The sequence below is a fragment of the Mus pahari genome, chromosome 17 (assembly GCF_900095145.1).
Source record: "Mus pahari chromosome 17, PAHARI_EIJ_v1.1, whole genome shotgun sequence".
Lineage (NCBI taxonomy): Eukaryota > Metazoa > Chordata > Mammalia > Rodentia > Muridae > Mus > Mus pahari.
Genome location: NC_034606.1, coordinates 46470197 through 46497210, shown reverse-complemented (window position 1 = coordinate 46497210; position 27014 = coordinate 46470197). Strand labels below are relative to the sequence as shown.

At 39.0% G+C, this 27014-nt stretch overlaps 1 protein-coding gene across 1 annotated transcript in view; it reads left to right on the top strand.

The window, feature by feature from the left end:
• The window catches only part of St13 (ST13 Hsp70 interacting protein), a 34978-nt gene extending 8177 nt beyond the window's left edge, over positions 1 to 26801 (top strand). Inside the window, exons 2-12 of the mRNA XM_021216457.2 lie at positions 432 to 489; positions 3365 to 3437; positions 4504 to 4574; positions 9475 to 9541; positions 14105 to 14189; positions 14332 to 14442; positions 17053 to 17155; positions 18403 to 18519; positions 20595 to 20643; positions 23798 to 23940; positions 24897 to 26801. Coding sequence (XP_021072116.1) covers positions 432 to 489; positions 3365 to 3437; positions 4504 to 4574; positions 9475 to 9541; positions 14105 to 14189; positions 14332 to 14442; positions 17053 to 17155; positions 18403 to 18519; positions 20595 to 20643; positions 23798 to 23940; positions 24897 to 25025 — 1006 coding nt within the window. The 3' untranslated portion in view covers positions 25026 to 26801. The remainder of the gene's footprint in view (positions 1 to 431; positions 490 to 3364; positions 3438 to 4503; positions 4575 to 9474; positions 9542 to 14104; positions 14190 to 14331; positions 14443 to 17052; positions 17156 to 18402; positions 18520 to 20594; positions 20644 to 23797; positions 23941 to 24896) is intronic.
• The last annotated feature ends 213 nt before the right edge of the window (positions 26802 to 27014 follow it).

Below are 27014 nucleotides of genomic sequence, written 5' to 3'. Positions count from 1 at the left end.
GGAACTCACTCTGTAGACCAGGCTGGCCTCGAACTCAGAAATCCGCCTGCCTCTGCCTCCCAAGTGCTGGGACTAAAGGTGTGTGCCACCACACCCGGCTTCCCCCTATTTTCTAAACTAATGGCTTAGAGAATGATTTATCATTTTTGTTGTTTATTGGTTTCCCTGCCTTTTGCTTTGCCTTTTTATACAAGTTTATTAGGCTTATAAGAGGCAATTTATTAGGCTTATAAAGGTTTTATTAACTAGTGTGCTAAAAACAATTTGAAGTTGACAAAAAACTTACTCATAACAAAGCATTCATATTAATTGAGATTATACTCTTCTAAGCTTTGAAAGGTTATTGGAAACATTTAGCCTTTCTAGGTTCATTGTTTTTTAGTGAACTTATAGTGACTATTCTAAACAACTATCTCTTTTCTTATTTTAAGCATGGGGGGTAAAGTACCACCTGCTACTCATAAAGCTAAGTCAGAAGAAAACACCAAGGTAAGTTCAAATTTCTTTTGTTTAAGATAAGATACTGTATTTTTGAGACCAGTGTGGGTTACATACAGAGACTGTCAGTCACTGTTCTGTTGCTGTGAAGGGGTACCATTACCTAGGCAATTTTTAGAGCATTTAATTGAGGGCTTGCTTTCAATTTCAGAGGTTTAGTCCTTTATTATTACTGTGGGAGGAAGCATGGTGGCAGGCACAAACAGTAGCCAAGAGCTCCATCCTGATGTATCAACAGAGACATTGGGCTTGGATTGGGCTCTTGAAACCTCAGAGCCGACTCCCAGTGACACAGCTCCTCCAACAAGGCCATACTCTTAATCCTTTCAAATAGTGTAGTGCTGTTCCCTGGTGCCTAACCATTCAAATATGTGAGACTATGGGGGTGCATTCTAAAAGTATATGCTAACATAGCAATTTGCATATTTGCTAAGGACTTAACAAATATTTTAGAATTAAGGTGGAAACGTAGGCATTTATTTTTTAGGAGAAATTTTGTTTTTTTTTTTGAGGGGGTGTTGGTGTTTGGTTTTCCAGACAGGGTTTCTCTGTATAGCTCTGGCTGTCCTAGAACTTCATGAACTTCATCTGCAAGACCAGACTGGCCTCAAACTCACAGAGATCTGCCTCTCTCTGTCTCCCAAGTACTGGGACTAAAGGCTTTTGCCACTACCCCTGGCTTGAAATTGTACTTTTGAAGTTTGTGAGATGGTAGTAGAGTGATGGTAGTGAATGGGCCACAATGTCTGTGTGGAGGTCACAGGGCAACTTGCAAACATTGGTTTTCTCCTTTGACTACATGGGTCCCAGGAATTGAATTTAGGCCCTAAGCCTTGGTGGCGAATGCCTCTTTACCTGTGAGCTATCTGGCCTTGTTTTTTAAAGACAAGTTCTTATATGTAGCCCTGGCTGACCTGGAATTTTTTTTTTTTTTTTTTTTAAGATTTATTTATTTATTTATTATAATGTAAGTACACTGTAGCTGTCTTCAGACACTCCAGAAGAGGGCATCAGGTCTCATTACAGGTGGCTATGAGCCACCATGTGGTTGCTGGGATTTGAACTCCAGACCTTTGGAAGCGCAGTCGGGTGCTCTTACCCACTGAGCCATCTCACCAGCCCTGACCTGGAATTTTTGTAGACCAGGTTGCCTCTTAATTCAAGAGATCTACTGAGTGCTGAGATTAAATGCATATGCCTACCACCCCTGGCCTGACTTTGTTTTTTTTAGGATTGAAGAGGGGAAGGAACCTAAGAGTGTAGTTACACCTGGTTTCCTAACAGTTGGATGAGTAGATACTTTCTGTAAGATGCTGGTGGTGATACCTTTTCTAAGATACACAGCCTCATTAACTAGAGAAGGCAGTGCCAATTTATCTTACCCACTGGGAAGTTCTAAAGGGGGGAAGAAAGTTTGCTCTTCATTATGTGCTCTTCTAAGTCTTGGTAATCGCTTTGTGTGCTACAATTCCACGCTTGCTTTACACTGAGCAACCCTTGAAAACTGAAGTGTTCAGGACATTTGGCATTAAAACATGCCATACTGATTGTAGTACCACTTGGAGGCAGGGGCAGACAGATCTCTGAGGTCAAGGCCAGCTAATTCTACATAGTAAGAGCTTAACTCGAGAAAACAATAACAAACAAAAAATCCACCAAAATCAAAAAACCTCTCACAATCTGAAAAAGCTCACCCTTCCATATAAGTCTCATGTTGTTGACTGACCTCAGACTCCTAGGTTCAAATGACCCTACTGTCTTGACTGTTTTCTTAAACATCTGTCAGGAGTAGTCTAACTTATTTTGCATGAGATATTATCTTCCTATTTGTGTCTTAGTTTTCTTTTTCTTTTTCTTTTGGTTTTTCGAGACAGGGTTTCTCTGTGTAGCCCTGGCTGTCCTGGAACTCACTTTGTAGACCAGGCTGGCCTCGAATTGAGAAATCCGTCTGCCTCTGCCTCCCAATGTCTTAGTTTCTGAAACAGTTTCATGCAAGGTAATCTGGCCTCATAAGCCCCTGATCTTCAGTGCCTCTACTGTAGGAAGGCATTTCCATGTACAGCCAAGATGTTAGATCATGGAGAGTCATAGGTACAATGCCTATGAAGAGTGTTCTGTAGTTTGTAGTATATGAATTGTATTTGCTTTAAAATAAAACAACACTCTGACAGTTTAAATTATTAAAGGTTTGGATGATGCCAGAACTGTTGTTAATTAGAAATGAGAAGTAAAAGAAGGGTAGTGGGGCTGGAAAGATGGCTCAGCAGTTAAGAGTACTGACTGCTCTTTCAGAGGTCCTGAGTTCAAATCCCAGCAACCACATGGTGGCTTACAACCATCTGTAATGAGATCTGATGCCCTCTTCTGGGGTGTCTGAAGACAGCTACAGTGTACTTAAAATAATTAAATAAATTAAAAAAAAAAAAAGGGGTAGTAACTGTAGTGGGAAAAGTTTAAAAAAAAGAAGAAGCAATTTATGCTGTTGTCAGCAAGGCACGACAAGGCACCAGCGGGCCTTGTTTATATCTTGGCAGACTCTGACCCAGAGTCCTGAAATCTCTCTACCCAGCTCACTAAGTTCCCATTGACAGGTCGCTACCATACCAGCCCCACTCTTTAGATTTTCTATGGTCTTTTGGGGTGTACTTCTTGTAAACCCACGAGGCAGCAAGACCGCTGGGATGAGAGAGTAGCTGGTGATAACGTGAGATGGTGCCTCTCTTTTTATATTTCATGCTACAATTAACAACTGAAATTTAGTGTATTCAAGTAAGGTAGACATTGTGTTTATGTTGTGTGTACAGACACAAACACATAAAGTGTATTACATATTTAAGTACTGACAACACTAATTTTCTTCTGCCAGGAAGACAAAAGAGACAAGACGACAGAGGAAAACATAAAGACAGAGGAGCTATCAAGTGAGGAGAGCGATCTAGGTGAGTGTGTGGTATTTAGTGTGCAGTAGGTAGGTACTCTTGGTGACTCAGTCCTGTGTGGTTGGGATTTTTATTTAGCAGTTTGATTGGATATGGTGTCTCAGTTTGTAGCCCAGGATGGCCTGGAACTGTGGCACAGGTAGCCTTGAATTTGAGGCAGTCCTCTTGTCTCAGCCTCCTGAGTGCCAGGTGGCTGACTTTGATTGATTGGTTTGGTTGTTATACTGAACTGCAGACTTTTTCCTGTCTCAGTGGTATCCCTGTGCTTTATTGAAATTGTCTCCACGTGATTTTTAAAGTAAATTACATTAAAATGAAATAGTATTTTGTCAGTTACATTTATTCTCTAAAATTTTTACTGTTGTGGTATATCTGGAAAAGTTATTAGAGAAGTTTATGGAGAAGATTTTGTAGAAGTCAAAAGGACAACTCCTGGGAGTTAGTTTTCTCCTACCTTGTAGAGTTTCAGGGCAGGAACTCAAGTTCAGGCTTTGGAGCAAGCACTCTACCCACTGAGTCATCTCTCTGACTCCCAAATCTTTCCCAAGTGAATTTTGGAGACTGACCAAACTCAGTGGTGTGTTTTATGTAAAATGTGCATATAACCATCATTATCACTACAGTAGCTACCTGATTTTGACCAACAGTTTTAAGTAGTAGTTTTGTGTTCTAAATTTTTATTTTATGTGTACAGGTGTATGCACGTGTACCTGTACACCACATACATGTATGTGGTACTCTCAGAAGCCAGAAGAGGATATCAGATCCCCTGGTACTGGAGTTGCCATCTCTCCAACTTACCTACTAATAGCTATTAGTAGTTATTTTTAGCAGGGAAGTAGTTAATAATGTATCAGGGTTTAGGTGAAACTAGCTTTTAGTTCTTCTAGCAGGTAGGTCATTTGGGGAAGGGATATATACCTTTAACCTTCATCCTTTTGGGTAGTACTTAGCCCTGAGCTCCACGCAAATCAGTTCATCTCATTTTACAGTTTCAAGCCAGTGGCTGTTAACTGTACCACTCTCGTGATTTAGGTTTCAATCTCATGGTTTTCACCCTTTGCAGAAATTGACAATGAAGGTGTAATTGAACCAGACACTGATGCTCCTCAGGAAATGGGAGACGAAAATGGAGAGGTAAGTTAGTGACATTTTAGGAAAAGTGAAGTTCCCCAGGGCTGAATTATTTTATAATCTAACTCCCAAGGTGTGCATGATAAATCTTCCTTTGACTGATGACATATTTTATAATTTCACTAAAATGTTCACAAATTCCCATGTTGTTTTTAATTATAATCTCTGAAGTCTTGTATTTTGTTTTACTTGTTCTTAAAATTTACTTCAGTTTGACTAGCCTGTAAAATTGTTCCTCTAAAATAGATACCTACAATTAGAATTGTCTTTTTTTTTTTTTTTTTTTTTGAGATGATTTTGGTTTTTTTCAAGACTGTTCTTGAACTCAGAGATCCGCCTGCCTTTGCTTTCCAAATGCTGAGATTAAAGGCGTGTACCACTGTACCCCCGGCTTAGAATTGTGGCACATTATTTTCCAAATGTGTTTATCCCAAGGAACCTCTCCTTAAAGAGGTGAAGCTGGTACTTGGGAAGGAAGTGTAGAGCACAGTTTGAATTAGCAGTGAGGAGTGAGTGGCCTTCCAGAGGCTCACAGTGGCTGTTTATGCACAGCAGTGTAAATGATTACAGCTTAGAACTTGGACCTTCAGCAGCTTTGGTGGTCTTGTAGTTTGTATTTGGGGCTCATATTTTTCCTGACTTCTAATATAGCCGAATATATTCTGATATATTTTGGTTATCAGTGGGCATTTGCACAATCCTGTTCAGACCTTTTCTCAATTTTTTCTTAAGTTGTCTTCCTTTTTTATGTCGTTACCCTTTCTCCACTTTTTTTTTATGATAAGGTCTCCTTAGCTCAGGCTAAAAATTTTTAATTAATTTAATTAATTTAATTAAAAATTTTTGCCTTAGCTCTCCAAATGCTGCAAATATAGGTCTTGCCACTATGCCCGATTTTATGGGATGAAATCTAGGGCTTAGTTGTATTCAGACCACCTATATCTGAGCCCCTTCCTTCTGAATGTGTGTATCTCATATAGTCCACACTGTCCTCAAACAAGGTCATCCTATAGCGTCAGTCTCCCAGGTGCTGGTGTTATGGCGTGTATCACCATGTCTGACTCCAAAGCTTTATTTGCCTTTTATTAATTTACTCAACAGAAACTTTATTGAAGTTTTGTTCCATGAATGCTGACATACTGGCTACTGTATTTAGCCCTCTGGGGACTCTCTTGTTCTGTGTGTCTTAATTGCTTTCTTTGTACTAATACCACATTTTCTTATGAAGCTGTGTATTAAGTCTTGTTTGTTATCTGTCAGGACAAGGACCTATAAAACGATGAATATTTTAGTGGTTCTTGATGTTTTATTTTTCAAATAAATTTTAGAATTAGATTGTCAGGGTCCCAGCATAGTTTTTCTCATTCAGTCTCCCTCACAGGGGTTTGGGAGTGAGAAAGGGATGGGATAGGGAGATTTGATGAGAGTTGCAATTAAATTTAAGTCAAATCGGGGGAAGAATAAGAATACCTATTATTGAGGCCATTCATGAATATAGCATGTAATTTTAGGCTTTTAAAATGCCTTTGAATAATTTTTTTAAAGATTTATTTTTTGTGTGTGTTCTGTATGTAGCATTCTGGTTGCAGGTATGCCTGCACACCAGAAGAGGGCACCAAATCTTATTATAGATGGTTATAAGCAGTTGCTGGGAATTGAATTCAGGACCTCTGAGAGAGCAGCCAGTGCTCTTAACCTCTGACCAATCTTTCCAGCCCCCTCAAATAGCTTTCTTTAAAAAACAACAACAACAACAAAACTTTTTAATGATGTATGTATGTATGTATTTATTTATTTACATTGGTGTTTTGCTTATATCTCTGTGAAGGTGTTGGATTTTCTGGAACCATAATTATAGAGAGTTGTGAGCTGCCACACTTTCGTGTTGATTATCTTTCAGGATTCCTCGGTTATGTCTTAATACATAAATTAATTTTAAGATTTATTTTTGTGCAGTAAGGTCTTCCTTTTTGATCCGTGGTGGACCCAAACTCAGGAAAGCTTCCTGGGGTGTTAGGATTAAAAAGTGCATGCTGTGCCTTGCTTCTATGTAGTATTTTGACCACAAGTTTTTTGGAATTTTTCCTGTGGACAGTTTTCGAGGTCTGAGTAGATGGTGTGTTTTTCCCAGAAGGAATGTATTTGCTTCATCAAAGCTCTAAGTTGAGGCTGTCAGTTAAATCTCAGGATAGCTTTTGTTGACATTGGTAATAGGGAATTCAAGAGATCAATGGCTTTATGGTTTTTTTTTTTTTTTTTTTTTTCTTTTTAAAACATTCTTTTTAACATTTTTTTTTGTATGTGTGTACTTGGAGGTCAGACTTGTGCGAGTCCTTTTCCAGAACACATGTCCTGAAGATCACTCCTGTCTGGCTAGACGGCACCTTTGGCTGCTGAGACATCACCAGCCCAGTGGTGGATTTTCAGGAGTGCTTTCCCTTCTCCTTCTCTACTTAACTGTCCCTTGTATGAAGGAGATTTAGGTCATGCTTACTATGGTCTTGCCAATTGTAGACTTTTCAAGTTTGAAATTCATTTGAAGTCGCGTCTTGTTAACCCATCCGTATTGTCTTCCTCTGAGTGTATCCTTTGTGGGTGGTGTTCTGCATTATCTTTAAAAACAAAATACCAGGATATCAGGTTTGACCTCTGCTGCAAAGGTGAATGTAGATTGAGTACTTGACTACCCTGAATTGCAACCTTCATTTACTCTTGCTTGTTTGTTTTGTTTTGTTTTTTTGTTTTGTGGGGCTTTTTTTTGTTTTTTTTGTTTTTTGTTTTTGTTTTGAGACAGGGTTGCTCTCTGTAGCCCTGGCTACCCTAGAACTCACAAAGATCCACCTGCCTCTCTCTGCTTCCCGAGTGCTGGGAATAAAGGCATGTGCCGCCAAATTCCTAGCTTAGTTGTACACTGTGTACTAATCAAATCAGAGAATTTGTCCTTTTTCATTATTTCCTAATAAAAACAGATTAACATATATCATGTTCTTTGACTCCCTTCTCCATCCCCTCTGGAATGCAGACATGTAGGTCAGCATGTAACAGGCACACTTGGGTAGCCTTGTCTATTGCAGCACTGTTCACAATAGACAGCTTAGGGACAACTTGACAAGTTGCCTGCAGCAGATGAATGGAATGTTCTATTGATGTGAAGAGACACCATGACTAAGGCAACTCTTAGAAGAGAAAGCATTTAGTTGGGGCATTGCTTCTAGTTTTAGAGGGTTAGTTCATTACTCTCATGGCAGGGACAGCCTGCTGGAGCAATAGCTGAGAGCTTTATATTCTGAGTCCCAGGCAACAGGCAGAGAGAGGCCCTGGACCTGACATGGGCTTTGAAATTTCAAAGGCCACCCCAGCAACACACCTCCAACAGGGATGCGTCAGCTCCAACATAGACATGCATCCAAATTCTTCCCAGTTTGTAAACTTAGTCTAGGCATGCAGATAAATGAGCCTATGGGAGCCGTGCTCATCCAAACCATTATGTAGATAAAAGAAATAGTGTGCATATACACAGTGGGTTTCTGCTAAACTAAAAAGCATGAAATTGTATTGTTTGCTGGAAAATAGGTCCACTCAAAAATCCTAGTAAGTGAAATATGCCACACTCAGAGGCAAATACCACATTTTCTTTGATTTGTGTGTCCAGTGCTGTACATAGATACGTAGCCAATTTTTTTTTTTTTTTTTTAAGATTTATTTATTATATGTAAGTACATTGTAGCTGTCTTCAGATGCACCAGAAGAGGGAGTCAGATCTCATTATGGGTGGTTGTGAGCCACCATGTGGTTGCTGGGAATTGAACTCATTACCTCTGGAAGAGCAGTCAATGCTCTTAACCACTGAGCCATCTCTCCAGCCCCCGATACATAGCCATTTTTATATATGTGACATAAAATTTTCTTGGATGCTTTTTTATGTTTGTGGAAGTCTTGTGTGGTCTTAGAAATTGTGTTATAGGCTCGGTTTCTGTTTCATACAGTTTTTTGTGGTGTGCCAGAACTGACTTTACTTGTTGTTTTTGTGTCATATGGGTCTTACTCAGTAAACCAGGCTGCACTTGGATGTTGGACAATCCTGTCGCCTCTACCTCTACCTCCTAAATACTGTGTGTATGTAGCATGTGCTGCCCTAAACAGGGATGCTTAGGGTTTTTGTATTCTTGTTTTACAGATTGAGTAACTTGTCAGTTCTTTGAATTTTCTAGTTAGATAATAAAGATAACTAGCCTTTCTTTCTGTTCTTAGATGTAGCAAATAATTTCCGTCTCTTCCTCTGCTCTACCACTGCCACTAATACAGGGCCTTCCTGTGTTCTCTATAGCTCTATTAGTCCTGGAACTCATCATGTAGACTATGTTGGCCTTGAACTCAGCGATTCTCCTGCTTCCGCCTTCTGAGTACTGGGATTAATGGTGTGCTTTTAATGTTTGGTAGAGATCATTTTCTTAATCAGCACTTGGCGATGTTATTTCACACAGTAGAGGTGTTAATAAAAGGGATGTGGTTAAAGTTACTGTCAAACATTTGACTTCAGATAGAATGTTTAACATTCCTGTTAATCTTTGTGCTGTCAGCATTGGTCTTGCTATTTGTGCTTATAAGTAGGATAGGTACTCAAAAGATATTTGTGGGAATAAAGGAGTAAAACCGCAATCTTCTATGATTGAAATATGAAAGGCATTAGTTTACTTTTTATGAAGAGACTGGATTTAATTTTTATGAGTAGTTCCCATGAACGGGGAAAGATGCTTAGAAGGAAGCAAAACCATTCTCTGAGGGTTTTCACTTCTAGAGAGGTAAGTGCGTGAGTGGATGGATAGTGACTGCCACCTCTAAGACCGTCCGTATTACTTTTATCTCTTCACTACTTCTGAGCTAACCTTTCATTTCCTGTTAGATAACTGAGGAGATGATGGATGAAGCAAATGAGAAGAAGGGGGCTGCCATCGAAGCCCTGAATGACGGTGAGTAGGGTTCTCTACTGTATTCTGTCCCTGCTGCGGTGACTGTTAGTGAGACATGAAGGGATGGAGTTGGTTATCTTAACCACACTGAAGATGTTAGGATCCCTCATGGCATCAGTGATGTTGCCTTAGCATGGACAAGTCTGACTCGGCCTCTTCCTGCATCTGTCATGATCTTCTGCTTGGAAGCACCCTTAAAAAGATGAAAGGAGTTTTGCTTTGTTTTGTTGTTTTTGTTTTTAAAGAAATATCCTGGTAATCCTTAACGTTTGACATATTGGTACTTTGATAAGTGGCATTTGTAGGCCACTTGTTAGAATAGGAATAGAGTCCCTACATCTTAGGCCTTCAAAACTTGCTGTTGGTGGCTGAAAGATGACTTAGCACATAAAAGGACTCATACCAAGCCTAGTTGGCCTGAGTTTGATCTCCCATGGTGAAAGGAGAAAACCAACTTCTATAGAAGCCAGAGAGAGGGTGTCTGATGCCTGGAACTGGAGTTACAGGTGATATGAGGTGCTGCTGTGTGGGTGCTGAGAATGAAACTTGGGTGTTTTTGTTGTTTTTAAGAAAAGCAACAAGTACTTATAACCACAGAGCCAACCATTAGGCCCCTAAGAATGTAATTTTTTAAAAAAATGTTAATTACAGTTAGAACAGGTGATCCTAAACTTAGGGCTGTTGTGACTATTATGTATAACATTTGATGTAGACTGCTTCATAACTTGGATGACTGTCACTCATAGCTAATATGTTATATGCTGATGCACACTTGCACTTGATTTAGAAGATGACTAGTTTTATTTGAGGATGTGTTTAGCAGTGTTGTTCTGTATGGGCTACTTGACATTTTGTTGGGGGCGGTGGAAAGTGGAAGTCTCTGTATGAAGCTGGCTTAGAACTATCACTATGAAACCAAGGCTGGCTTGGAACTCAAGATCTTCTCCTGGAGGCCCATAGTGCTGAGGGGTTTAGGCTTTGGTACCTCCCCTAGCTCATTGTACCTTTTGTGTGTGTGGTGGGGGTGGGGGTCGGGGTCAGGTCCTTGTTGCCTGCTTATTCTTTTTATTCTACGGTTGCCTTCATGTTTTGAAGGTTTGATTGTTTGTTTGTTTGGGTTTTTTTTTTTTTTGGCCTTTATTAAAATGTCCTTTTTATTTTATTTTTTTGAGACAGGGTCTTACTATGTAGTTTTAGTCGTCCTGGAACTCACTATGTAGACCATGCTGGCCTAGAACTTACAGAGATCCACCTTCCACTGACTCCTAAGTGCTGATATTAAAGTCATGAACTACCTTCCCTTCATGCCCAAGAACTCTGGTTACTATTATTCTCTTTAAGGCCCAGTATTTTACATAATATTTGAAGATTAATCATGATGTCCCTACCTGTTGTGGTCAGACTCTATAAATATCTATATTTTAGACTTTGTTTTTGTCTTTCAGAGACAGTGTCCTTAGTTTAGGCAAGCCTCCAGTTGTGATCCTATTGCCTCTCAGTTTCTTCACTACTGGGATTGTAATAGAGTATATGGTGTGTCCCACCATACACAGCTTTGTTATTATCTTGTTTCCTCCACGTGCATACTTACCCACACACTGTAGTGGGATGGAGTTCATAGTTATAGGATGGTTAAGGTGAAGGACTGTAATTGAGCCCACATCTTTACATGAATGCCTAGGCAAGCTTTGTGTAGTTTGTTCTCTGTTTTTGATGTTAAGCAAATTGCTTTTATCATCTTGCCAGGTTGCCCTGGAAACCTTTTTTTTTTTTTTTTTTTTTTTAAATTCTAGTCATATTTTCACTGCCTTAGACTGTTTTTTACTTGTGCTTTACTACTTCCCGTAAAGTTGTTCATCAATTCCACCTTAAATTCAAACTCATTTCACAGCCGTTGTCTTAGTCCTGTTTCATATTAATTGTTCTGCTACTTAAGTGGCTGTTTGCTGTTTGAAGTTACACATGCTAGCAGTCTTGTAATATGTGTGTGTGTATGTGTATCATATGTATGTGTTTGTGAATATGTATATATGTGTATATATATGTATATGTGTAAGTACACACACACACACACACACACACACGCACGCTACTTCATTAACCCCTTACTATCAGCCAGTGAGTGAGTCTGGATATGGGCCATAGTGTTCCCACTAGTCCTGATGACCTGAATCCACAAAGTAGAAAAAACCCCACTCACTCAAGTTGTTCCTTAACCTCTGTTATTGTGCACCAACCCCTCAGAAATAAAATGAACAACCTCCCTAATATTAGTTGTGCAGTTTGTTCAGGGAGATGGGGATGGAGAATAGATTTAGATATGGAGTGGGAATTAACTATCTGGGTGCTGGAGCATTTGTGTGGAATTAATGCAAAACCCTAAGTTTGAATCCTGGTACTGAGGGTAAAATTAAAATTTTGGTTTTGAACATGGTATATATTTGTTACCAAAAAGAATGACTTGTGTAACATATTTCTGTAGTAGCACTAATAAGGCTTTTGGGGGGTTGTTTTTGAAACAGTTTTATTATGAGGCCCTGTCTGTCCTAGATCTCATTAGGTAGACCAGGCTGGCTCTGAACTTGTCAAATGTTGGGATTATTAATAAGCCTTTTTTTTTAAATTCTGTTGAAAGCTTACATTCATTGGTAAATTGGGTAAATAACTTCTCAACAAAATTTGACATTTATTTTAAATTTCTGTAGTTGTCTTCCCCTTGAAAATTTAACTGGGATATGCAAGGAACCTTTTTGTTGTTTTTGTTTAGTGTCTCTTAAAAGGACTAGTTTTATTTTTATTTTTATTTTATTTTATTTTTTTCTTTTTCCCAGGCAGAGTTTCTCTGTATAGCCCTGGCTGTCCTGGAACTCACTTTGTAGACCAGGCTGGCCTCGAACTCAGAAATCTGCCTGCCTCTGCCTCCCGAGTGCTGGGATTAAAGGTGTGCGCCACCACGGCCGGCTTATTTTTTTGTTTTTAAAATACTTTTGGCCAACTAGATTGCTTAGCAGGTAACAGTGCTTCTACCAAGCCTGACAAATTGAGTTCAATCCCTGGGGCTCATATGATGGAAGGAGATAAACTTCTTAAAGTTGTCCTGATTCCCACATGTATGCATGCACAAATAAGAATAAATGAATGTGATTCCTTATATAAAAAGCTAAGAATGTGGGGCTGGAGTGATGGCTCAGTGATTAAGATTGATTGCTACCCACTCTGTTACAAGGGCTGGAATTACCCATGTTGGGTGGCATGCAGAAGCCCGTAAGTCCAGCTCTCAGGGATCAAATGCCATCTTCTGGCCTTTGTGGGCATTTGCCAACATGTTCACATACATTTATATAAACACAGACAAATAAATAATGGTAACTGTGCATAAAGGTTAATTTAATGGCTTAAATGTCTTTTGTTGTTGTTGTTGTTGTTCATTTAAACAGTATTTCTCAGAAAGAGAAAACTAGTTTTCATATCCTGAGAAATTAGTCTCAACACACTATCCTCTTTAAGCTTAGTTCAAGGCTGAGTCCCATAAATTCAATCTGCGTTTGTTTGTTTGTTTATAAGTTTCCCAAGGCAGGGTTTGTCTATGTAGGTCTGGTTGTCCTGGAACTTGCTCTGTAGACTAGACCAGGCTGGCCTTAAACTGCACCTGCCCCTGCCTGTCAAGTGCTAGGATTAACACCATGTGCCCCCACTCCCCAGCGGCTATGCTTTAGATTTTTAAAAGATTTACTTAAGTGTGTGAGTGTTTTTGCCTGCATGCATGTATGATCCTTGGAGGTCAGAATAGAACATCAGATCCCATGGAACTGGAGTTACAAATGGTTGTAAGTCACCTTGTGGGTGCTGGAAACCAAACCTGGGTTTTCTGCAAGGGTAAGAAGATTCCTAGTCATCGTCACAGCTCTTGTTTATTTACTTTTTGTTTGATGGTAGGGTACACATGCACAGTGCATGTGTAGAGGTCATTGGGTCAGTGGACAGCTTTCAGAAGTTCATTCTCTGTCCAGATTTCCTGGGACTAATTGTGTGTGTAGCCAGGCTTGCTTCTAATTTTCAATTCTCTAATTTCTGCTGCTTGGGTGCAGGAGTTACAGATGTGCATCATCTTACTTTGTCTTTTTTTTAAGTATTTAATTTTTTTTTTTTTTTAATGTGTATGGGTGTTTTGCCAACATTTGAACTCGTTGTATGCTTAGTGTCATGGAGGTGAGAAGAAGGCATCAGATCTCTTGGAACTTGGGTTATAGATTGGTGGTTGTAAGCCATTATATGATTGCTGGAAATTGGACTTGGGACTTCTGGAATAACAATTAGTGCTCTTAACCATCAAGGTTGTCTCTCTAGCCCCTTATTTTAAAATGTTAAAGTGCTGGCTACTAAACACTTGGTGCTTGGTGGAGGCACTGTTACTGAGTCACCCCTCCAATCTCTATACTAGCCTGTTCTCGTTGTAGAAGAGTAGACTGAGAAATGATGTACAATTCTTAATTAAATAAGAAGTCAGAGTATTTTATTAACATTTTTGTCTTCTGGACATTTTCTTGGACATTTTCACTTCAGGTGAGCTCCAGAAAGCTATTGACTTGTTCACAGACGCCATCAAGCTAAATCCCCGCTTGGCTATTCTGTATGCCAAGAGAGCCAGGTAAGAACACTGGAGTACAAAGTACCTTTTCGTAGACTTTTTGCACTCAATAATTTTAATTTTGTAGAAATCTCAAAGATTTTATTGTTTAAAATGAAGTTTTTCTTAATAATACCTTTTTTTTTTTTTTTTTTTTTTTTAGTGTCTTCGTCAAATTACAGAAGCCAAATGCTGCCATCCGAGACTGTGACAGAGCCATTGAAATAAACCCTGATTCTGCTCAGCCATACAAATGGCGAGGGAAAGCACACAGGTAAATGAACAAATACTGCTTAGAGAGCTGAGTTTGACCGGTAGAACCCATGAGCTAAAAGGTGGGTGTGGTCAGGTAGTGACGACACACACCTTTAATCCCAGCAGCACTAGACAGGCAACAGCAGGTGGATCTCTGTGAGTTTGAAACCAGCATGGAATTTAGAGAGCTCAGGACAACCAGGGCTACAGAGAAAATCCCTGCCTCAATGCATTGCCCCAATCTCCAAATGCTGGGTGTGGTGCTGTGGAGGCTGGAAACAGGTCAGTGAGCCTCTAGGACTCCCTGCTGGCAGCCTAGCATCCATGGTGAGTTACAGGGTAGCATCTAGAGGCAAGAGTTGACTGAACCTGAGAAATTGTTTGTGAGACTGTGTACACACACACACTCAGGCACAAAGAAGTCAAGTTTAAGCAATTTTCAAGACTTAGTGCTTTTATTTCAAAGTAATGTGTTCAGTATGAAGAATTAAGAAAAGGAACGAGAAAGAAAAAGATTTCACGGGCTGGTGAGGTGGCTCAGTGGGTAAGAGCACCCGACTGCTCTTCTGAAGATCCGGAGTTCAAATCCCAGCAACCACATGGTGGCTCATAAACATCCGTAACAAGATCTGACTCCCTCTTCTGGAGTGTCCGAAGACAGCTACAGTGTACTTACATATAATAAATAAATCTTTTTAAAAAAAAAAAAAGAAAAGAAAAAGATTTCACTCCTTCCACATAAAATCACTCAACATTATTGAGTCACATAGGCTCATACAAGGCAACCTGTTTTCCTTTTACCTGCAAGGACACAAGAAGAGATATTCAACACCCTAACCTGAAATGTCTTTATTCATTACTGGGACGTTTAAAATATCTGGATAAAGAATCAATTTCACCTAGTCTAATAATCATTTATAGTTTTGGAACTTACTGTTTGATGTTTGTCTAAGCGAAATCCAGTGACTGAATTGGATTGAGAAGTTGATGTAGATGAAGTTTGAGTAAAAATAAGAATGGGTGTTGTTGACAAAACTGTATTAGGTGACTCACAGTAGTGATTTTTATGAAGGTATGTCAGAAAGGTAAAAGGGTTAAATCAAATGTGTTGCTGTGTGGTATAGGAAAAGCTCACACATTGCTGTTGCTTTGAAATCAGTCACAAGTCCTCAAAATGGCATTTTGCTTTCTGATTACAGATTTCAAATAAGCTATTTTTCTAAGAAACTGTAGTTCATTTTGTGGACACTGAAATATGTTTGGTTGGGTATACTTACTGCTTCTGTTACTGTCTTTACTGTCACATCAGTGAACATAACCAAGAAACAATAAATTCATTTATAAATTCATGATTTGAATGAACAATTTATAAATTGAGTATGCTGAGATTTTCAATTAAAAAAAGTTTGTTTTTTAAATCTGTATACCTATTTAATTTTGCAAACATAACATATAAGTGATAGTGCTTCCGTTAGCACAGCATACTCTCCAAGTAAACGGTGAAGGTTTTCTTGGCTGTCAGGATTGTCCCTAAAAATATATCCCATTTAAAATGTTTGACTAAAACAAAATATTAGAAATATAATTTCAATTTTTGTGTATGTGTGTATGTTGTGAAAGTGTGATTGTCTTATTTTTGCTTATATTTAGGTTTAGGGTTTATGTTACCATGTTTATTACACTTACCCTGGGTTGGGACAGGATTCCTTACCCTAATGTGCATGTTCTCTACCTTGTGTTCTGTCTTTTGTTTTGGGTGGGGGTGGGGAGGGTTTCCAAGACAGGGTTTCTTTGTGTAGCTCTGGCTGTCCTGGAACTCACTTTGTAGACCAGGCTGGCTTCCAACTCACCTTTGCCTTCCTCTGTCTATGAGTACTGGAATTAAACGCTTATACTCCCCTTCCCACCCCCCAGTCTGTTAGTTCTGAGTACTAGATTTTGTTACGTTTAGTTTTCTCAGTAAAGCAGGCCCATGTTCCATGGCTTTTCCTTCAGTCCTACATAGAAACTATCATGAAGTATCTTCCATGTTAGAAAATAACTGCTTGACCTTCTGAATGCATCAGTACCCTCAATTAAAAATAGTGGTAGAACAGGCTTAGAATTATCATTGTGAGAATTTTAGTTTCTTCAAGTTTTTAGAAAGTTAGCTATCACTGTAGCACAGGTTTGTTTATTTTTTATTTTTTTATTTTTTTTTTGGTTTTTCGAGACAGGGTTTCTCTGTATAGTTCTGGCTGTCCTGGAACTCACTTGGTAGACCAGGCTGGCCTCGAACTCAGAAATCTGCCTGCCTCTGCCTTCCGAGTGCTGGGATTAAAGGCCTGCGCCACCAGGCCTGGCTAGGTTTGTTTATTGATTTATTTAATTTTTTTTTTTTTAATTTTTTTAGTCTTTTTGAGTTAGAGTTTCTCTGTGTAGCTCCAGCTGTCCTGGAATTTGCTCTGTAGACCAAGCTAACCTCTTAAGATCTGCCTGCCTTTGCCTTTCAAGGTCTGGGATCAAAGCATGTACTACCACGGCCTGACTCTTACATAGTTGTTGAATTGGTTGATAAAAATTTATTGTTAGTAATAACTGAGAACTTTCCTGGTACTGTACATTTTGTGAGAGTTTACATCTATTTCAGACTCTTGGGTCACTGGGAGGAAGCAGCTCATGATCTTGCCCTTGCCTGCAAACTGGATTATGATGAGGATGCCAGTGCAATGCTGAAAGAAGTCCAACCTCGGGTATGTCGCTCATTACCTAAGACTCTGGCCTTGTGCTTGGCCAAAACAGATGAAGAAGCATGTAGAAGTTACAGTCACTGACAGACAACATGCTCTGCTTGGAAGCCTCAGAGCAGACTGTATGACTTTTCTCCAATTGGATTGAGAAGTTGATGTAGGTGAAGTTTGAGTAGAAATAAGAATGGGTGTTGACAAAACGTTGGCTTATACAGAAAGTCAGAAAGGTGGCATGCACACAGCCCTTTAATCCTAGCATTTGGGAAGCAGAAGCAGGTGGACCTGAGTTCGGGTTATAAAGAAGAGACTGGTCTTCAGAAAGAAAAGAAAGAGGGAGGGTGAACGGAAAGGATTGTGCTTCATGTCTACTCTGACCTTTACGTACTAGGTGGGGTGTGTACAACGGTGTGGCCTTTCTGAGTTTAATTTCAGTTTATTTTTATTTTTTGAGACAGTATTTCTCTTCTTTGTAGTCCCGGCTGTCCTGGAATTCACTCTGTAGATCAGGCCAACCTTGAACTCAGAAATTCACCTGCCTATGCCTCCCCAGTATTGAGATTAAAGGCCTGCGCCCCCACTATCTCATAGATTTTTTTTTTTTTTAATGAAAATGTTTAAAAACTATAGAACCTTTATATATGGGGTTTTTATTTATTTTATCCTAGGACAGAGTCTCAACTGTGTAGCCCTGGCTGTCCTGGAATTTAGATTGTAGGCCAGACTGGCCTCAAACTCAGAGATTACCTGCCTCCCAATTGTTGGGATTAAAAGATTGTGTTATTACACTCAGCTACAAGCCTTTTTTTTTTTTTTTTAAACTTTAGAAATATGGACTGGGAGGGTATATATATCTCAGTGGTGAAGTGCTTATGTAATATTTACAAAGTTCTCAGTTCATTCCCCATTCAAATGAATGAAAGATGGAAGAAAAAGATATAAATAGCATATCAGTGACTTTATCTTTAAATATTTTAACACAGGCTTTTATTTTTAAGATTTATTTATTTATTATATGTAAATACACTGTAGCTGTCTTCAGACACTCCAGAAGAGAGAGTCAAATCTCGTTACGGATGGTCATGAGCCACCATGTGGTTGCTGGGATTTGAACTCGGGACCTATCGGAAGAACAGTTGGGTGCTCTTACCCGCTGAGCCATCTCACCAGCCCGTGAAGTAATTCTTAACAAAACTTCAGTTGACTTTATCAAACATTGCAGGTAAACTTACTTCCTATCCTTTTTTTTTCAGGCTCAAAAAATTGCTGAACATCGGAGAAAGTATGAGCGAAAACGTGAAGAACGAGAGATAAAAGAACGAATAGAAAGGGTGAAGAAGGCTCGAGAAGAGCATGAAAGAGCCCAAAGGGTAAATTCCTGTAGATTCAACTTTAGGGCTGCAGGGGAGTCTTTTGTTTTTATTTACTTTTATTTTATTTTTATTTATTTCTTTTTACTTTTATTCTGTTCTTTTTGCTTTTCATCTTAAGTGAGCTTATATTTCACTAATTTAAATGTTTGTTCATTTAAAATTTGCGAATTTGGGCCAAGAGTGTAACTTACAGACTGCTTCCCTAGCAGTGCAGACTCCTCCTTCAAACTAAAACAAAGCAAAACTCCAAAATTGGCTACATAGTCTTATCTTAAGGGGAAATTCTACCTTTTTTTTTTTTTTTTTTAATTAAGATTTATTTATTTACTATATGTAAGTACACTGTAGCTGTCTTCAGACACTCCAGAAGAGGGACTCAGATCTTGTTACGGATGGTTGTGAGCCACCATGTGGTTGCTGGGATTCGAACTCCGGACCTTGCAGGAAGAGCATTCGGCTGCTTTTACCCACTGAGCCATCTCACCAGCCCCCTACCTGTTTTTAATTATACCCTAGTATTATAGAAATATAGAGATCCCTGATAGTTTGTTCCAGGAGTCTTAATAGTCTCCTTGTTTTTCCTGGTTTCGTCCCCATGTATCTTTGTATATTGGTATTATATGACAAGACTTTTCCTGGGGAGACACATTTATTCTCCCCAGATTGACACTACAATACAAAATCCATCTTGGTGAACCATGAGTTTTACCAGGGTTGTTTACAGGTATAGGGGTGAGGGATTATTTTTAGGAGCAGGAATGACGCAGACAGCTGCATCACCAAAGCCTACCCAGCATGGATTACGTACAGCTCACAAAGCTGGGAGCCTAGAGCTCTCCCCACTGCCTGCAGGCAGCTCAGCAGTTAGAGTGACCTTTAGTGACCTTTTCTAGGTAGTTTAGCTGTTTCCTGCTTCTTCCAAGCAGCTCTACTGGTCTCAGTCTTTGCAGCTTAACTCTTAGGGAGGGGACCAAGCTAATCTGGTCAGTTTCAGGGACTTCCTAATTCTATTTTGAGTTGTTTGCCTTCTTGAAAGAGTTTTCCTGTAGGTTGGACTGTTTTAATTCTGGAGGAAACCTACACAAATGGTTTTATCCATTGTAACCTATTTGTTTCCAACCTTTTTTTTTTTTTTTTTAAAGATTTATTTATTTATTATATGTAAGTAGCTGTCTTCAGACACTCCAGAAGAGGACGTCAGATCTTGTTACAGATGGTTATGAGCCACCATGTGGTTGCTGGGATTTGAACTCCGGACCTTCGGAAGAGCAGTCGGGTGCTCTTACCCACTGAGCGATCTCACCAGCCCTGTTTCCAACCTTTGTTGAAAGAAAGGACATATAGCTACATAATTACATGGTCATCTGCTTGTGGACGTTGTACATCGTGGTGCGGAGCCTAGTGCGCACCACGATGTACAACGTCCACAAGCAGTGCCTCTGCCTCCCAAGTGCTGGGATTAAAGGCATGCACCACCATGCCTGGCTAATTTTTTTTTTTTTTTTTTTTTTTAAAAAAATTTTTTTTTTTTTTTTTTTTTTTTTTTTTTTTTTTTTTTTTTTTTTTTTTTTTGTTTGTTTGTTTGTTTGTTTTTGAGACAGAGTTGCTCCGTGTAGCCCTGGCTGTTCTAGAACTCACTATGTAAAGCAGGCTGGCCTCGAACTCAGAGATGTACCTGCCACCCTCCTGAGCACTGGGATCAGAGCTTTGTGCCACCACACCTTGCAAACCCAGTGTCTTGCCCTTTCATTTTGAAGTTTTAAAACAAGTGAGAATTTATAGCTTGAATAAGTAAAAGCATATGAACACTGCAAATTGTATTTGTGTTTTAACTTTCCAGAGAAATAAAACTGCTAGAAATCATTAGTAAAAATAATGTGAATCTGTGAAGATTTGAAAATAGATTTTGATGGGAAGTGGATTCATCTTGATACTTAACATTCTTACTATCTTCTCTTTTACTTTTTGATTTCCTTGGACAGGTTAGGTATGGGAAGAAAACTTTCTTTTTGTTGCTGTTGCTGTCGTTTTTCTTCTTCTGTTATATAATTAGTTTTCATTTTGTTTTCAAGGAAGAAGAAGCCAGAAGACAATCCGGATCTCAGTATGGCTCTTTTCCAGGTATTTTTTTTTTTTAAAGTAAAACCTGTCAGTAGGATAAATAACTCAAGATATATCTCGATTTGGGAACTGGGGTGTATATGCATATGGGGGAGAGAGATAGTTCTTAGAACTCCAAAGAATAAAGTTCATTCTCATTAATATCTTTTTTTTTGTTGTTATGAAAAAACAACATTGTTTCTCCTGTATATAGTTTGAGTTACAACTTTAAGAAAAATAAATAGTTTTTGAGAGCTGAGTATTGAAATTCAAGCAATTTATTATAATATAATCTGTTTCTAAATTGCCAAGGTAAGATTATGTCCTGTTACATGTGATAATGTTTATATTCATGAGGATACTGGCCAAAATCATAGGGCTGGAGTGGTGGCTCAGTGGTTAAGAGCATGGGCTGCTCTTCCAGAGGATCAGGGTTCAGTTCCCAGCACCCACGTAGTAGCTTACAGCTGACTGTAATTCTAGTTCCAGGGGAATCCATTGTCATCTTCTGGCCCCCACAGGCATCAGGAATGGATGTGACATATAGACATACATGCAGGCAAAATACTCCTACACATTAAAAGCTAAAATTTTCAAAAAGTCAGATTATTACTATGCATAAAAATATTTTGAGTCCAGTCTGATAGGAGAACTTGAGTTAATCGTTAACAGGCAGTTCTGAGCCTTGCAATTTGGATACTGGGAACTGAACTCTGGTCTTTTTGAAGTTTAACTGTTGAGCCATCTTTTCATTCTGGAAAATGTTTTATAACGAGAAATTATTAGCAGAACAAAGCTTTTGAGGGGTCACAAAGATCTGGTGTTCAGATAGGTGAGGATGCAGGGACGCTGAGAGAATAAGTTTTGCTGCCTGAGAGAGGCAGTGTGAAGCTTCTGGAAATGTACTTCTAAAAGACAGGTTCTGGGTTTTGGTTTTTTGTTTTGTTTTGAGTTTTGGCTGTCTTCTACTTTGTGGTAGCTTCTCTTAAGGAGAATTTGGGCTCCTGTTAGTGTGTATATGCCATTGTATAGAACCATTTAGACCAAGGCTAGAAAATGTTAAGTGTTCATCAACTTGAAGAGAAAAATATCTAGCTCATAGCTTAGTTCTAGCTTAAAATATAAATCCAGTTGTCAGTTCCCTTTGTCTCTGAGGCAGCTTCAGTAATGTGAACTAATACTAGATAGAGCTCTTCTCTGTGCATTTTGTTATCTAATTTAGCAATCCTTGCTCATGCACTCAGATAACAAGCCAGGCCCACATATGCACAACTCCAGTTTTAAGGGATCTTATGCCCTCCTCTGGTGTCCATGTGCAGGCATACATACCCACACATTCATTTACATAAAACATGTACAAACTAATGTTGGTTTATAATCTAATAGTGTGCTATTGAATGAATGAAGTCATTTTTTTTTTCTAGAGTCACTCTAGAAACAATCTCTAGGAATGCTTACTAGATGTGCAAATTCTGCTAAATGTAGTGATAAATACCTTTAATCCTACCTTAGAATTTCAGGCTAGTCTGGCCTACATAGGTGAGATTTCAGCTAAACAGAACAACAACCCCAAGTTTTTTTGTTGGTTTTTGTTTTAAATAATTGTATATTATTCTTTTTAGCACTTTTGATTGTTTAGAATGGGACTCAAATACATAGAATCTCCAGGCCTGGTGAAGCACACCAGTCACACCTGTCATCTCAGACTGTTCTGGCTAGTTTTATATCAACTTGACATAAGCTAGAGTCATCTGAAAGGAGGGAACCTCAATTGCGAAAATGCCTCCATAAGATTATGATACAGATCATTTTTAAATTAGTGACTGATGGGGAGGGTCCAGCCCTCTGTGAGTGATGCCATCTCTGGGCTGGTGGTCCTGGGTCCTGTAAGAAAGCAGGCTGAGCAGGGCATGAGGAACACTCTTCCATGGCCCATGTATCAGCTTCTGCCTCCAAGTTCCTGCCTTGAGTTCCTGTCCTGACTTCGTTTGATGATGAACAGTGGTATGGAAATGTAAGCCAAATACTGTCTCCTCCCCAGCTTGCTTTTGGTTGTCCTGTTTTATCACGGCAATAGAAGCCCTGACTAGGACACAGACTTTAGGTGATAGATGCAGGAAGCTCAGGGTTTCTAAGCCAGTTCTGAGCCAGCTGTGGCTGTGAGGCTACCCAAACAAACTGAAGAGAGAAAGAAATCAATACATTTTTTTTTTTTTTAAAGATTTATTTATTTATTATCTGTAAGTACACTGTAGCTGTCTTCAGACACTCCAGAAGAGGGCGTCAGATCTTGTTACGGATGGTTATGAGCCACCATGTGGTTGCTGGGACTTGAACTCCAGACCTTCAGAAGAGCAGTCAGGTGCTCTTAGCTACTGAGCCATCTCACCAGCCAAATCAATACATTTTTGACATCCCTATTTTAGGTAAAACTTGAGGAATAACTGCTTCAGGTTTCAGGTACATGTCACAACATTTTTAAATAAAACAAACCTAGGTTGATAGAAATTAACTTTAAATTGAAACAGACAGACAAATAATATTCAAGAATGAGAAATCCAGAGGTGACTGAGCCAGCATGATATGAGCACCTATGATTCTAGCATTGTGGATGCAGAGGCCAGAAATGAAGAGTCCCAGGCCTGCAACCCTGAATCAAACACCTCATCCCTCTCTCCTCCCCAAAAGGAAAAAAAAACAGTGATTGACACACCTGGTATTGATGGTTGGGAGGACAGCTTATGTTGATTGATTGATTGATTGATTATTTATTGATTGATTCTTTTTTGAGACAGGGTTTCTCTGTGTAGCCATGACTGTCCTGGAACTCATTCTGTAGACCAGACTGGCCTTGAATACACAGATATCAGTCTGCCTCTGTTTCCTGAGTGCTGGGATTAAAGGGGTGTGCTGCAACACCTAGTGATTCTTTATTTTTAAGGCAAGATTAATTTGTTGAGCAGTCCAAGCAATAAAAAACAAATCCAGTATGTAGTGAAATCTGATTTATGACTTTAATTTTTTTTTTTTTAGAAAAAATTAGAAGTTAAAGCTTCATGGCTGCTTTTCAGGAATGACGACAGTGGTGTCCTTCGTTTTTATGTGTGCACTTGAGTATTGGAGAGGGTCAATAGACACTTGGTGGTATCCATCATTATTTTGTTTATTCTTACAGGTGGTTTCCCTGGGGGAATGCCTGGTAATTTTCCTGGAGGAATCCCTGGAATGGGAGGGGCCATGCCAGGGATGGCAGGAATGGCAGGGATGCCTGGACTCAACGAAATCCTCAGTGATCCAGAGGTTCTTGCAGCCATGCAGGTAAGATTTGGAAGAGCAAACACCCTCAAAGCATTTCTTTTCTACTTTGGTATGAGTCCAGCACACTTCACTATTTTTTTTTTTTTTTTCTCTTAGTTACCAATTAGCTAATTTTGCAGTGTGGCATTTTCTTTCTAAATTGAGATTAATTTTTTTAAAGGTTTATTTAGTTTTAGTTTATGAACATTCATTTGCATGACATGCATGCAGCACCCTTGGAGATCAGAAGGTATCAGATTTCCTGAGACTGGAGTTGAAGCTTTTTTTTTTTTAAAGATTTATTTATTTATTATATGTGAGTACACTGTAGCTGTCTTCAGACACACCAGGAGAGGGCATCAGATCTCATTACAGGTGGTTGTGAGCCACCATGTGGCCGCTGGGAATTGAACTCAGGACCTTTGGAAGAGCAGTCAGTGCTCTTAACCGCTGAGCCATCTCTCCAGCCCGAGATGAAGCTTTAGTGTATGTTGGGAACCCAAGCCTCCTTCTTTGCAGGCACAACATCTCTCTGGCCCCTATTTTATTGTTGTATATGTGTGTGTGTGTGCTTGCATTTACATATATGAGATATGTGCTGCAAGGTGCCCTGGAGTTGGAGTTACAAGCTATTGGTTGTGAGCTGTGTGCTCCTTACTGTTGAGTTCCAGCTTAAAGGTCAAGTTTTTAAAAGTTCATTTTAGGAAATAGAAGTTTGTACTTTGTATCCATGTTCTGTGTGCTTTCTTTTTTATTATCTTTAGTTCATGTTACAGAATTAAGCTTGATGAGCTGGGGTGCTTCAAAGGCAATCCTACCCTGGTATGTCAAATTGGCTGAAGCATTTTACAGTGATTTGTCAGTAGGGTATTTAGTATTCTAAATCCTAAAGTTCATCCATTGGCCACTTTTAAAAAATAAGTTGTAAAACCCAGATGAAGCTAAAAATTCAAACCTCTCCTCTTTTTTGTCTTCAGGATCCAGAAGTCATGGTGGCTTTCCAGGATGTGGCCCAGAACCCATCAAATATGTCAAAATATCAGAGCAACCCGAAGGTTATGAATCTCATCAGTAAATTGTCAGCCAAGTTTGGAGGTCAATCATAATGTCAAAGCCCTTGCTGAATGAAGAACAACTTAGCTCACTTACTGGATGTTGCAATAATACAAACCAGTGTACCTCTGACCTCACCGGGAGAGCTGGGGCGCTTCGAAGATAATCCCTACCCTCTGCATCAAATGCGGCTGAGGCATTTTACAGTGGTTTGCCATTAGCGTGGTCATTCAGATAATGTTTTCTTACTAGGAATTACAAACTTAAAACATTTTTCAACCTTTAACATATTTTGTAAAAATTTAGGGGAGTCAATTCCTACATTTTTCTTTACTAATCTTGGGTTTTTCCTTTTGATTTACTGGGCAAGGAAGGTGAATGGATGATTTACTGATTTCATGAATGAAATAAAGATTTGTTAGTGAGAAGCAAATAAAACACATTTAAGTTGATTGAGTTGGACATGTGGTTACTGAAGTATCTTGATTTTTTTTTTTAATGTTTTATTTCAAAATGATCTATTTCAGTAAATCTCTTGGGACCACCAGTATTTGGATCTGACCTTGGTAGGACTGAAGTGTTGGGCAGAGCAGCAGCAGTCCTAGGTTTTGCTTGACCCATGTAGGCTGCATTTAAATCTTTAAAACTGCTTTGGTGTCGATTTTTTTTTTTTTTAAAGTGTTACAAGGGAATTAGATTACGTAGCTCTGCTGTTGTCCGTTGTTTCAAATAAATGTTCTGTAGCATTCCCACCTAGAGAGGGAAGTGCTTTCTGTTTCTGTCAAAAATTACCTTTCCTGTTAGAAAGTACCTGTCTGCTGTCATCCTCCGAATCCTCTTGAGCTAAAGGTAGTCTTTTCAGTAACATCATCACTTCTGTCACTCACAACCTAATTGTGGAAGCAGATTCACTGCTAGTTTAGTTTCATATATAATATATACGGCAATTGTAGGGTCATACCTCAAATAGCTGGCATCTTTGTTGGCCATGGGGTTGCTTGTTTAAATACTAAACTTACCCTTGTAAACTTCCGTCATATCAAAAGTCCTTTGAAGGAAGGCTTCCCTTTGGTTTTAGCTATGCCTATGAAATTGAGAAGCAATTGCAATATTAAGAGTTTATGTGAAGTATACATCTTTGTACTTGGAAGAGTCTAAGTTGTTTATATTGGTAAAAGATTCATTTGTCCCATTTAGCTCTTAAATATGGCGATGTATTTAATGCGTTGTTTTCTCTCCTGCAAGGATAAAGAAAATGATAAATCCACAAAGTGCATATTTAAAATGGCATATATCTGAAATCATATGTCTGTGCAGGCTTAACTGCTGCATACAGAGGCACAGATGTATCTTGTTATACGTAAGAAAAAGCTGTATTTGAACAGAGCATGCGTTTAAAGCCCTTAAATATTCATCACATATTCTTAAATTGGAACTTTGCACGGTTCTTCGTCCAAGTGTGTTCTCCTTTCATGCAGTTACCGTGGTGTGTGTGCTTTCCTGAAGACCTGTTTCTGCTGTACTCTGACGACTCATGACCCACTTATATTCTAATGTGAAAATATTAGCATAAATGGGTGAAATTGCTCTTCTGAAAACTGTGTCCTGTGCTTTTAGACTTCAGCGTTCCACAGATAGTAAAAATATAGCCTTCACATTTTTTTTTTTATAAAAAATCAGTATCATTTTACACCAAAAATACTGGTTTTTTTTTCCTCACTAAAGACAATATAAGAAAAACAATCTAAGAAGATAAAGGGGCTTTCTGCTTAAAGATACGTGGATAATATTCCTAAGTATGCTGAAATAAAATACTGTTTCAAACTGGATCTTGACCTTCCCCCATTTGTTAGCCTGTTAAATTTTTTTCTTTGTGGAGTGTTTATCTGAAGTTACGTGATAGGTACAGTAGGCTGTTGATGTTGGTAATGATGTAAATGTTAGCAGGAACCCCTGAAGGTGGCCATAGCAGCTCACATGTGTAATGAGGAGAGGATTCTGAAGTTGAGGCCAGTCTGACCTGCGTAGCAGGACTCAAAGAC